Genomic DNA, 13,341 nt, shown 5'->3' with positions numbered 1-13,341 from the left:
TGAAAGTCTGTTTACAGTTTGACTCAACCACATAGGGGATACAGAGGGCATGTAAAAGAGGACGCCTTTGTCAGATGACAAGAACGGGAACTTCTTGGCCTGATTGCAAAATCTGGTGGAGAACCAATAAAGCACATGCCCTGAAGAGAACAAGGCCTATTGGGAAACACGGTGGTGGCAGCATCATTCAGATGACATGGAAGCTGGAAGGTGATGAGGAAGCTGGTCACAGTTGACGGAATCGTGGACAGATCTACAAACAATCAGAGAAAAAACGTCCAAAAACAACTTTAGATAGAGGTGAAGAGTTTTCTGTACGTTTCATCTTTTCTGCGCTTCACAATTGTGAACTATTTTGTCTCTTTCACATCAAATCCCAATAAAATACCCTGAGATTTGTGATTGAAATTCAACAAAATGTGGACCAGTTTGAGCAGAATGAATACCTGTGTGTGAACTTGTAGTTTTGCTTAAATTGGAACGCAGACATAAAGGAAGGTAATCCAGAGTGAAATGATTTTTATATTATTAACAGGCAGCCCACTCAGTGAGAAATTTTGATTTTAAACGATTCTTCCTCCGTGTTGACATCTGACAGAATAATTCAACTGAGTGACCAGGATTTGCTGGTAATCTGACCTAAAAGGCCTCTATTCACTGAACATGATTAGGTTTTCATCAGAAAACTTGTTACTGTGAGAACCAGCTCCTGGATGACAAAAATCCTCTTTGTCTGATCCGTGGCCTTGCTCCGCTGATAATAGAGCAAAATGTGGCCTGGTGGGTTGGAGGTGGGGGGGATAATTTGTTCCCAGATCTTCAGATTGTAATATTTTTATTTGAGCCCAGGAGGGGATCTGTTCAATCGCCAGCTTCCATTGTACCCTGACCAGGAGCACGAAAGTCTTGTCAATTAATTTTTCCCTTTATTCCAGAGCAAAGAGCGCCTGAGCGCATTCAATTGTCAACCAATTAGGAGGTGTTTCCCGTTGTTTACATGCTTTGATTCCGTGCGTATGGATGTTGTTTGGAAATAAAACCAAAGGAGGGTGGTAGATCGCATGAATGTTTCCTCTGTGTGGCGCAATTTGGAGATTCTATCCCAACAACAGAACAACAAAACCCACATTACAGGCACTTTGGAGAGAAAAAGCATTGTGAATGCCAATACTTTGGGTGTTTGTTTTTGTTTTTTTTTTATTTTTATTATTATTATTTTCAGGCTGAACAGGCTAGCAGGTGCCTCCAGCTCAGGCAAAAAAACTGAACTTCACTGAAGTAACTTTAAAGGTCTGATCTCATGTTATTGGAAGTGACAAGCGGAAAATGTCTGTCTTACACACCTTCCTAATTCCAGCCACTTTTCTCTGAGTTTCCTGACAAGCTCTTGTGTTTGCTGGTTCATTTAGTCTGCTGCACATGTGGACTTAGAACCTGTTTGAAGACGTGATCTTTTTGTTATTATTCTGGGGTCAAGATGAAACTAAGATTTAAACATCTCAGCAGGAGGTCACAAAAAATATTTGAAACGCACGATTTAACTTTCAATTTAAATTTCCTCCAAGAAAGAAGGAAGGAAGTCAAATAACCTTTTGTTCTTTGATGATTTCACTGTCCAATGACAAAACCACCACACGAAAGGTTCAAGCTCCTAAATCTGCGGCAGCAACAAGGATTTGGAAACCACCAGAAAATTTCCAAACCGGTGCCCAGACTAGAGGAGGGGCTTTTGGTTTTCAAGTGGGACAGAAAAAGGCTTTGTATGATTTTAGAAAGTGTGTCAAGAAAAATATACTTAATTATTTGCATGCACGTTTCTATATAGTGAAATTTTTAGATTAAACAATAGCTTCAGGAAAAAATGTTCGACTGAAAACTGATGGTCAAATAAATGAGATTTATTAAAGCATCCAAGTGAGTTTAAATAAAAAGAAAAAACATGTCCTGTCTTATTTCTTATGTGCAAAAATAATTTCTGTACAAAAATGTCTTCATTTTTGAGACCAAAACGAGCAGCTGCAATAACATTTGAAGAGTAGAAATAAAACAAATGAAATATGCACCCATCCAGGCCTGAGTTGAAGCACCTCATTTATATAAAAATATAAATGCTGCAAGTTCAAACTTGCGTCTGATACAGTTACATGTAGTTTTACTTGAGTAAAAAGGTAGTATAGAAAAATCCATTCAAGTTAGCTGCAATGAGGTAATCCAAACCAGACATATTTACATAAGAAACATGAAGGCTTCTATGACAAGGAGCGCCAAACGTGCCAAAATGTAATAAATCTAAAAAAATCTTAGTTAAAATGAACCTGGAAATAAGTTAATGTATTTTTTCATGCAATGGTCAATTGGGAGATTAATGATTTATTTGAGGCCTTATTCACCAACTGGAAAAATCTATTGCAGTAAGTAATTATCTTGTGATTTTTCTGCAGGGTAGCACAAACTAACAAACCATTTATGTGGTTTGTCAAATAACAATGTGATCTATTCCCTACACAGTTGTCTTACTTCAGAATAATTATCTCACCAATCGACTGATAGGCAAGTCTGGCAAATAAAATGAAGTAAAAAAAAAACTATCTTGTTCAAACAACAGATTTCTTAAAATACAGGCATAACAAATGGTTTATTTTATTATGACCATGGTATTTATTTATTTATTTATGTGGCACCTGTGGATCTCCATATTACTCAATTTTGTTTCACAAACTCTGGTTTCCAGAATATTTTGATGTAAAAAAAAGTGTGTAGCATTTGACAAAGAGTGAAATTATGTATTTGTGTAAACTGTTTTTAATTCATACATAATTTATTATTGTGAAATCTGACAATTTTTAAACTCCACAATGCACAGCTATTAAATAAAAGAATTGTGATTTCTTCCTCTCCTCCCTCCTTTTTCTTTGGTTAGTAAAGTAAATATTAAGGCATATTTGGTACAATGCAAATTTGATGAATTTATATTTATTTTAATTATTGAAATGGCCGTAGAGAGCCATGGGGATATTTCTGTCAAACTATAAACACTAAATTTGCCATATTTAATATGTTTGTATGTTATAATTCTTGACACAAATGTTGTAAACGGTGTAATTATTTATTTATCCAAATATGGCACTTTGTGAGCTCCATACCATAGAAGTAGCAAACCGCCTAAACCTCTGTTCCCTCCCGGCTGTATAGTAGATTATTTACACTGAAGTGGTTGGAGAGGCTCTGCGCTGATGTGTAATAGTTCATTCTGTTGTCAGAGTTCAGAGGGGAGATTAAGGAGGGAGAGTAGGATCCCAGTCCCGACATGCTCTCCCTGCTCTGGGACAGTCCCCCAGGGGCCCCGGAGCCGTCGCTGCCCGCCAGCAACGAGTTGACGCCTGACACGAAGCTGCTGAAACATGGGCTGTGCTCCGCAGAGGGAGGCGGCGACGATTTTGGCTCCGTGGAGGCCGGAGATCCGTGCAGGCTGGACGGGGAAGGCGTCAGCAGGCTGGCGGTGTCGGAGAGTTTATGCGGAGCGTCCTCTGATTTGACCGGGAGAGAGCCGTTTATATCCGATCTCCTTTTCCTCTTCCGTCTGAAGTTCCCGTTGTCGAACATCTTTTCACAGTTCGGGTCCAGAGTCCAGTAGTTTCCCTTTCCTGGAGTCAAAAAAAAATAAAAAAAATAACGCACTCTCATTATGGAGAACAAATCTCAAGTTATTATTATAAATAATAATTTAAAAATGTAATCAAAATGTGTGTAGAATTAGTTTGGCAAATGAAGCTGCGGACTCACCTGGGTCGTCCTCGTCCCTCGCTACCTTCTTGAAGCAGTCATTCAGAGACAGGTTGTGCCGGATGGAGTTTTGCCACCCGGCTTTGCTCTTCTTATAAAAAGGAAAGTTGTCAGCCACGTACTGATAAATCTGACTCAGAGTCAGCTTCTTGTCCTGTGCGCTTTGGATGGCCATGGCTATCAGGGCAGAGTAGGAGTAAGGCGGCCTGACCATCTTGAAGAGCTCCTGTTGGCTGGAGATGGACAGCCAGCCCAGGTCGGCGCCACCGAACCCGGTGGGAGGCGGGAGGAACTGTCTCTGGTTCGAGCCGTACCCGGGCTGCATGTAGGACGAGCTGTTGTTCCCGGGGAGGTACGGAGAGGAGTTGATGGCCGGTCCATTAAGCCACAGGTAGGGGTTGGCGGACGGGGAGGTGTAGTCACTCAGACCGTAGCTGGAGGAGTGGGCCGGCGGCCTCTGTGGGTGGTGGTGAAGGTTCTGCTGGTACACGCCGTAGTTGTCGCAGTAGACGGCCATGTCCAGGAGCTCCTGGGCGCTGTGGTGCTGAATGGGACTGGTCTGGTGGTTGGATGCAGGCTGGTGTCCAAAGCCGTTCATAATCCACCCAAACCAGAGTCCCTGAAACAAGTGCCGCCTCTCTGTCTCTCCCTCAGGACTGAAGCCTCTCTCTAAAGGGGGGAGTATTTATGCGCAGCGCCCAGAGCCTCTACAGGTAGCCCATTGAGGAAAACCTTTTGGATGGACACACCCCTCTGCTCAGTCTTGTTGTCCTTAAGTCTTTATTCAACCAATCCACCCATCAAGGAGTTTTGATACTTTGTGCGTCTTTATGTAGACTATTCAAAGAGGACCGTGCGCAATTACGCACATGCAATAACCTGGCAGTGGTTGTTCAGAAACAGTGGAGGTTGTTCCATGAATGCGAACCACTTGTTTGCTATTCATACCGCCAGATACAGACCCCAGCAAAAAAAAATCTTGTCTATAAATAGATGCATACAGAATTTTAAATATATATATATATATATGATTTTCTATTTAAAGAGGACCTTGTGCCAAAACCTTGGAAAACGCTGTTTTTTACTAGCAGAATTAATTATAAATCTCGTGTGTGTGTTAAGTGTGTGTGTGTGTGTTAAGTAATGTTTATTCATTTAAATTTTAATCAGCCAAAAGAGTTTTTTTTAAATAAATTACCATGCAGATAATTTTAAACAAAAAGTGAAACAGCCAATTTAATTTAATGCTAAATCAGAAGCTGGGATTTAGACAAGTGCTTGACAGGAGTCATGTCATCAATATCAAAGATTATGTCAGAGATGAAAAATAAAAGAAACACTGCTATTTTATTCTCTTGAGCGCTCATTAAAAAAATACATGCCCAGTTTCTGCTGCTTGGAGGCACATTCAAGGTCAGAAGTAACCTTGAATTCACGTGGGACAGGTTGCAACAGTTACACAAATATTCAAGGAAAAAAAAACTGTCGAAAGCTTAAAGCTTATTTAGTCTTTTTCTCTCTTTCTCAAACATGCACACACACACATGCACACAAACTGTGTAAGACAGCTAAATAATGTAAAAGACGTGCATAGAACTATCATGTGGTGTGGTATGGTTGGTGGTGAGGAGAGACGCTGAGACCCAGGTTATGGTGAAGATGAAGATATTTAATGGAGATGCTCAAACAGTCCAACAGGCAGCACGGCAGAGAGACAGGCACACAGCCAAATACCGGTAGCAACTGAACGACAGGACTTAGTGCGAGCAAACACAAACCAGGACTTAACAGTTCTACTGGCGAGTGAACGGAAACAAACACAAGACGTTAGACAAACGACGACAAGGACCCGACGAGGAACACAGACAACAGGAGGGTTTAAATACACACGGGGTAATCAGGGGAATGGGACACACCTGGGGAGCAATCAACGGGAAGGACAGGACAGAGACTCAGGGAAACAGGACTGAACACAGAAAACTCAAATATAAACACAAAAACACGGATCTTGACAGTACCCCCCCCTCAAGGGCGGATACCAGACGCCCACAAAAACAGAAAAGTCCAAAAACACAAAACAACCCAACAGGGTGGGTGGAGGGGCGACGGAAGGAGGGCAAGAGTCCATAGAAAAAACAGTCCAACAAAAAACAACCCAACGGGGTGGGCGGAGAACCAGGAGGCTAATCCGGCGGACGTTGCCGGCGAAGGAGGCGGACCCCCTTGGGCAGGTCCGGCGGTCTCTTCCGCCGGCGCAGGAAGCGAGGAGACGGGTCCGGCGGGCGGCGTCTCCGGCGCAGAAACCGGAGTCCCGGAGGCGGGTCCGGCGGTCTCTTCCGCCGGCGCAGGAAGCAGAGACGTGGAGGCGGGTCCGGCGGTCTCTTCCGCCGGCGCAGGAAGCAGAGACGTGGAGGCGGGTGCGGTGGTTCCCGCCACCGCAGCAGGAGGCCCTCGGGCCCGTGGGGCCGGCTGGAGGCCCTAGAAGGCCGGCAGAGGGGCCGGCCGGCAGGAGGCTCAGACGGAGCACGCTCTGGAAGCTCAGGGACGGGCTGCTCGTCAGCAGCGGGCTCGGGGGGAGCAGACTCTGGAAACTCGGGGGGAGCAGACTCTGGAAACTCGGGGGGAGCAGACTCTGGAAACTCGGGGGGAGCAGACTCTGGAAACTCGGGGGGAGCAGACTCTGGAAACTCGGGGGGAGCAGACTCTGGAAACTCGGGGGGAGCAGACTCTGGAAACTCGGGGGGAGCAGACTCTGGAAACTCGGGGGGAGCAGACTCTGGAAACTCGGGGGGAGCAGACTCTGGAAACTCGGGGGGAGCAGACTCTGGAAACTCGGGGGGAGCAGACTCTGGAAACTCGGGGGGAGCAGACTCTGGAAACTCGGGGGGAGCAGACTCTGGAAACTCGGGCTCGTCCGCAAACTGAGGGGGCGGGGCCACAGGAAACTCTGGAGCGGGCTCAGCGAACTCGGGAAACTCTGGGGGCGGGAGCAAACGCCGCCTCGGTGCGGGGACCGGAGGCAGCGGGGACTGACGATGCCTCGGTGCGGGGACCGGAGGCAGCTGCAGGCAGTGGGAGTTTCGCCCAGGGGCCGGGACCTCCGGCGGCTCAGGGCTGCGGTGACGGCTTTGCTCCACTCCAGGCAGGGGGATCGCCAGCCGCGATCCCCACAGAAGAGCTCCGCCACAAAACTCCTCCAAGGGGACCGCTCCGAAACACCGCCAAGCGCTCCACCGTCTAGTCCGCATCATGCGTCTCTCACTTTCTGTATGGTCGGGTCCTTCTATCATGTGGTGTGGTATGGTTGGTGGTGAGGAGAGACGCTGAGACCCAGGTTATGGTGAAGATGAAGATATTTAATGGAGATGCTCAAACAGTCCAACAGGCAGCACGGCAGAGAGACAGGCACACAGCCAAATACCGGTAGCAACTGAACGACAGGACTTGGTGCGAGCAAACACAAACCAGGACTTAACAGTTCTACTGGCGAGTGAACGGAAACAAACACAAGACGTTAGACAAACGACGACAAGGACCCGACGAGGAACACAGACAACAGGAGGGTTTAAATACACACGGGGTAATCAGGGGAATGGGACACACCTGGGGAGCAATCAACGGGAAGGACAGGACAGAGACTCAGGGAAACAGGACTGAACACAGAAAACTCAAATATAAACACAAAAACACGGATCTTGACAAGAACAGCAATAGATTAATTATGATGAACAGATACACTTTATGGTAAATGGTCAGCACTTCTGTAGTGCTTTATCAAGTCCAGAGGCCCCTTTCACGCATGTTAGCTACATGGTAGCCGCAGCTGCCCTGGGGCAAACTGACAGCGGTGAGGCTGCCCAGTGCCACTGGACCTTCTGACCACCACCAGCAGGCAGGGAGGGTTAAATGTGTTGCCCAAGGACACAGTGACTGACAGTCAAAGCAGAGATTCAAACCAGCAGCATTATGTTAGTTAATTAGTTCTGATAACTAAATTAGTTATGGGGGGTTTTCCTGCAGAATGGGTTTGCCATAAGCAGTGGGTGTTGTGTTTGGGTTTTGTGGAACGGCAGAAATAGGGGCCCCACCCAGAGTGTCGTTCATGCAGGAACTGTTTCTGGTTTCCAACAACCTTCAGCTTCTTTTTTTTTTCTTTTTTTTTTTAAATGGACCAGTACGTTGCTTTTTTTTTCCATCGTTGCTTATGAATGCAAGACTAAGAGACCTTCCTCCTAGGGGAGATACAGAAACAACAAAAAATACCTTTAACAAATTCTTACTTACACCTTTTTTTAGTAGGTTCAAGTGAACTACTAAACTGGATGGCACAGATTTTCATAAAAAAAAACCAACAAAAAAACCAAGTTTGAGGGCTAAGGTAATTTATCCATGTCATTCTTTTAAAGCTCGAGTGTCAGACCGACAGTGTTGGATCCAAACAAATGTGCTTGTGTTGGGTATGTGGAGCATCTCTTTATCTTCAGGGAAATTTGTTTACAACAAACATCTGACAGGCTCCTTAGGTTTTACTGTCAACATAGCAGGACGCCCCTTCACCCTGAAGGAGCAGAGATCCAACAGCTACAAATTTTCAGGTGGTTAACTTCAGTTTAGGTCATTTTTTTTAATAAAATGTTTTTTGTTTTTTGTTTTTTAGATCTGAAGAGGAACAACCTGTACGATTTTTTCTACAGACAAATATTTTTCACCAGGATATTTCTATACATAAATCGTGATGAATCCAATCAGGTGGGCAGATTACAGGCAGGAACCTGGATGACACTAAAATATCTGCTTTTAAATTCTGACAAGACAGAAGTTGTTATCTTTAGACCAAATCGTCTGAAAAAGAAACTGCTTGATCTGGATGGCATTAAATTGACCTTTAATACTTTTATGTTGTTGTTTTTTTCCCTCTCCACTGAAGCGACACCAGTCATTGAAAAATATACCATAAAATTAGGCACAGTAATTTCATATCAAAAACATTTTTCCATAACAAGGAGTTAATTTATATGCAGCAATCAGCCATGCAAGAATGAGCTGGTTTGTTGAAGAGCAGCCAGGCCAAGGCATAACCAAACTAAGCAGCTCAGGGCCCCCAAACCAACAGGTCAGGTGTATGAACACATATATTTTTTTATACAAATGATAGATTACTTGTTTGCCCTAAACTCCTCAGCCAGCAACTAGTTCTGATCGACAGAGGGAGAATTCAGCTCACTGCCGCTGCACCAGTTTGATTATTTGAAGCCCTTTGTTCTTCAAAACCCTCAAATCTGAAGGCAAACTCAAGCAAAACAGGCATTTTTTTCTCTTCTGATGAACGGCGACACCAGCTGGAGCAAAAAATGGCTGAGATTTATTAAACGATTCTGCAGTTTAGATTTAACCAAACATTCACTCTATAGGGTTTAAGAAATGTTTACTGTCTGTATGGATTGTATTTAAGTTTATATTTACAGCCCTCCAAAGAAGCACATTGAGTCTGCAGTCGTACACGTGGTGGTGGGCTCTGCCCTGCAGGATGCGGCTGGACTACCCGCGCACTAATCGGGGGAACATTCCTCCTCTCCATGACCTTGATGTAATCGTTTGGCTCCAAGGTGTTGTCCCGACCGAGAGTTGTGCATGGCAGCAGAATGTAACGGACTCCAGGGAGCGGGGAGGGATGTGGCATTTAACCCCGAGATGAAAGAAACATAACCTTTTAGGTGTCTTAACACCCGGCATTTGGGAATTACTCCTGACTGTACACCTGGCTCAGAAACAGCTCAAGGAAGCACTTTGTGTTCATGAAAATCGGGCTGTTTGTCTTTCTATGATTTCTTACTGTAATGGGTGTCATTGTATCAAATTTCAATCCCCTTTCACTATTAAGAAAAAAAAAAGAGTAAATTATGGGAATGTAAGAGCAGCTGATCATCAGAACCGTTTTCCTGTCTGCGGGAAAAGGCGCCCTCTATTGGCTTCTTTTTGAGGGACACGCTGCTCATCTCTGCCCCTCACTCTCTTCACCCAGCTTGGAGAGCTGCTTCTTTGCCCAAGTCCAGTCCTCAAAAGTTACTTCAGCTTTTTGATTCATCCCTTCTTCGACACACCTGAATCAAATGAATGAGTCATTACCTCTGTAGAGTTGAATGACTTTCTGATGAGGGAGCTCCGCCGTTCATCAGGCTGGGAAAGGAGCACGGCAGTCAGAGAAGCTGCCAAGAGTGCTGGAGGAGCTGCAGAGAGCCAGAGCTCAGGTAGCTGAATCCATCAACAGATCCTTTATGGATGACTGCCAAGAAGAAGGATATTAATGAAACTGAGGATTGACAAGTCTTAGGCTTAGAGTTTAAGGAGTTTTCATAAATAACAATAAATAACTGCCTCTAGTTAGATCTAAAAAGAGCGACTGCTGGGGAAAATTGATTCTTGATTCAAATGGATTCAATATAAATTATACATCACTGTTTACATTTGTTTATTTTATTTTTTTTACCGCTTTAGGGTTATGCACTAACTTTATGTTGGTCTAATATATGAAATCCTAAAAGTTTGAGGTTGTAACATGACTAAGTGTGAAAAAGCTCAAACGGTGTGAATACATTCACAAGATGTGTTTTAAAAACAACAACAACAAAAAAAACAAGTGTTATGCACATTAACTGATATTTTACACTTACTACCATGGAGCAGCGCATGAGAACTGCTCACGCTAAAACATGAGCACTTAATAAACGTCATAGCCAAAACTAAAAAGTAAAAAAAAAAATATTTCTGTAACTTCAGTTTATGCAGGTTAGCCAAGTCAGGGCACAGTCGACGTCAGATGGTTTCAAATGTGCTGGAATATTTCCTAGCACGTTTGAATATTTGGTGCAACATGCAGCGATATTGCACCAAATGTGGCATTTAATGTCATTAGGAAATTTTCACATCTTTATCTTCTTTTGAGTTAGCTTGTTCTTGTTTTATAACTTTTTAAAGCCACACTCAGTGTATGACAGAATAGAAGGAACACACTTGCGAATATTTGGATAATTAAAAAACACAAAAAGCAAAAACTTTTGTGTCTAAATGAAGAGCAAGAATTATCCTAAAGAGCAAGGGTTCGCTTTCTATACCACAACCCTAAAGGTACCGCCAGAGCTACAACAGAGACTTTCCCAGGCATATTTAATTGACGGAACGCCGCAGTCAAATTCCAGGCCTAAATTCAGTTGAGATTCTAGCAGGGTACCTGAAAAGTGCTGCCAAGACTCTTTACATCCAATCTAAGTGATCATTATCTTTTGATATTTTGCAAAGAGAAATGGGTCAACATTTTCAGTCTTTTGATGTGCAAAAGACTCAAAATGAAACCTGCGTTTAAGAGACTGAATGCAGGATCACTTTTACATTCTAATGCCTCTGTGTGGAAAATGAACATGATGTCTGGTACTAAACCATCCACGACTGTAGTGTCCAAAGTCAGCAGTTTAGGCCCGGTATCCTTCATGCTTTAGTTGTAGCCCTGATTTAATACACCTGAATCAAGTGACTGATTTATCATCAGGCCACTGTAGAAGTAGGTGACCTGTCGAGGCTGGAGAAAGGACACGTCTCAAACCTGCGGGACACCTGTCCCTAAGTCAGACACCGCTGGTGTAAAAGATTCAGGTAAGTGGGGGTTAGGCCGAGTCAGTCCCTACGTTTTCTTTGTGCTTATCTGACGCTCTGATATGGATCCTCTTTCTAAAGCTCTTTCGGGTGACACAAGCTTTTCCTTATGAGATCATATCAAATATGGAGAGGTCAGAGCCATCAGAGCCCCTCCTCAGCCTGACCGTATGTGAGATCCCTGTTGTACGTGATGGAAGAAATGCCACACGTTTTATATACATCAGCGGATTTTACGACTAGGATTGGAGCTCAACTCCCGCTGGTGCAAACAAAGGCCCTCTGGGTTAATAAGGCTTGTTTTCTGCAGACTGCTTCAGCTTTAACTGTGTGGCTGTATGACTTTGACATCTGCAAACTGTTTACTGCTTTAAAGTAATTACGGGACTATTAGATGCACTCAAGGCCATTAAAAATCAGGAGAGGGTGCGATAAAGTCATTAATTTTGTCTGTGTAAACAAATTATTCCGGTGGCCAGAGGCTTGTTCTGCTCACTGTCTCCCTCCAGTGGAGGAATAAAGGACTGCTGTTTAACTCTTATTAATGCAGAACACAGCCTAAGAGGACGAAACTACATGCAGAAATAAGAACTGCTTTCGCTGACTGCTCACGCAATTTACATTCCTCTTGTACCTGCCTTGAATCTGCTGTGGTTTGGCTTTTGTGAATCCTTTATTTCTGAACTCAATGGTTGTCATTCCTAAAGTTGGCAAAGACAAACCCACTGCATAAAACATTTCAAACTCCAGCTGAGTTTTGCACTTTGTCTTTAGCTCTTTAAAGGAGTTCACGAGGTGAGTAATAGTTTTAAATTAAACAGGAGAGAGAAAACGGCTGGGAAAACTGCTGGCACCTCACCACCATCCCTGCAGGAACCGGCGATGTGTTTATGGAGCGCGCTTCATCAGAAAAAGACTTCATGTTCATCCATTTCTCCTTCCTGGAAACCAAATGCGAAGACAGTGTGGGAAGGTGCCCAAACCTGCTGAAAAATGAAATTGGCACTTCACTTTTCTTTACAGCGGACGTCCTTGATGCGTTCATGTACTGTGGCTCTTGAAGAGCTAATTTCAGTCAGTTAATGTTTTATGGATTTTCCCTAGAACCCTTGGATGAATTATGAAGCACAATCTTCCCAGGGTGGAAACAATTTATTCCTGTTGCTTGTTCACCATTTTCTTCTACAGTTTTTTCTTCCACTCAACCTTCCATGAATTTGTTGCAAACGGCTAGCTCCCTTTAACAACACCTAAAGTATTTTTGACTGGAATGTAGCTGTGGAGACCATAATTTCCTCACTGTTTATCATCTATCATTCCAGTTACAAACACTCTCTGAGACCTTTGGTCTCTTGGCCAACATCATCTGTTACACGAGCACTCCCAACTAAACGGTTCGCCAAACAGATAATTTAGCCATTTAAATCAGTAGCAGGACTGGAAGCTGAACAAGCCTGGTTGCGATGGGCGGTTATTCATTCTTTAGGGGTATAAAAGTAAATAGGTCTGAAAACTACAATACGTTGCATAATAAAAGATTTTAAAAACATTGCATTCTCCCCCCCCCCCCCCCCCTCGTCACAATTATGTCCTACATTGCTGTTTTATTATATATAAACCTTACATGCAAGGAATTCATTCTTTTATCCCTCGCATGTCATTAATCAACAAAGGTCAACATTTCTCAAAAGTATTTGAGATGAAGTTTGCCTTACGACTGTTTGAAGCAGCAACGTAAATATCAACAGTGCATGTGGAAAAGCGCCTGAAGATAGGTTTCTACCTGCACAGTGAAACCCAGAGAAAGTGTTTCTTGGCAATTAGATGCTTTTTTTTTTTCTGTGTTTTCCCCTTTGACCAATTACGGTTTTGCCCTGACAACCTGTCTGCTTGAAGGCGTTAGGCTGCCAG

General features: G+C 43.7%; 1 protein-coding gene across 1 annotated transcript; it reads right to left on the bottom strand.

The window, feature by feature from the left end:
- Positions 1–2,982: 2,982 nt before the first annotated feature.
- Positions 2,983–4,447, bottom strand: foxi1 (forkhead box i1). Its single transcript, XM_014982575.2, has 2 exons — positions 3,784–4,447; positions 2,983–3,644 (listed from the first exon to the last, which is right to left on the bottom strand). Exons 1-2 carry the CDS (start codon positions 4,379–4,381, stop codon positions 3,163–3,165), a joined length of 1,080 nt encoding a protein of 359 aa, XP_014838061.1. The 5' UTR covers positions 4,382–4,447; the 3' UTR covers positions 2,983–3,162.
- Positions 4,448–13,341: the final 8,894 nt, after the last annotated feature.

The sequence above is a fragment of the Poecilia mexicana genome, unplaced genomic scaffold, assembly GCF_051168715.1.
Source record: "Poecilia mexicana isolate PSO_F unplaced genomic scaffold, ASM5116871v1 scaffold_19, whole genome shotgun sequence".
Classification (NCBI taxonomy): Eukaryota; Metazoa; Chordata; class Actinopteri; order Cyprinodontiformes; family Poeciliidae; genus Poecilia; species Poecilia mexicana.
The sequence above is the reverse complement of the archived record's forward strand: the minus strand, read 5'-3'. Positions and strand labels throughout refer to the sequence as shown.

What these genes read in the sequence shown, in the direction of transcription:
- foxi1 (XM_014982575.2), bottom strand. Translation starts at nt 4,381, where the DNA reads ATGAACGGCTTTGGACACCAGCCTGCATCCAACCACCAGACCAGTCCC. An exon ending in GAGGGACGAGGACGACCCAG is followed by an intron (nt 3,645 to 3,783) that starts GTGAGTCCGCAG and finishes TTTTGACTCCAG; the next exon opens with GAAAGGGAAACTACTGGACT.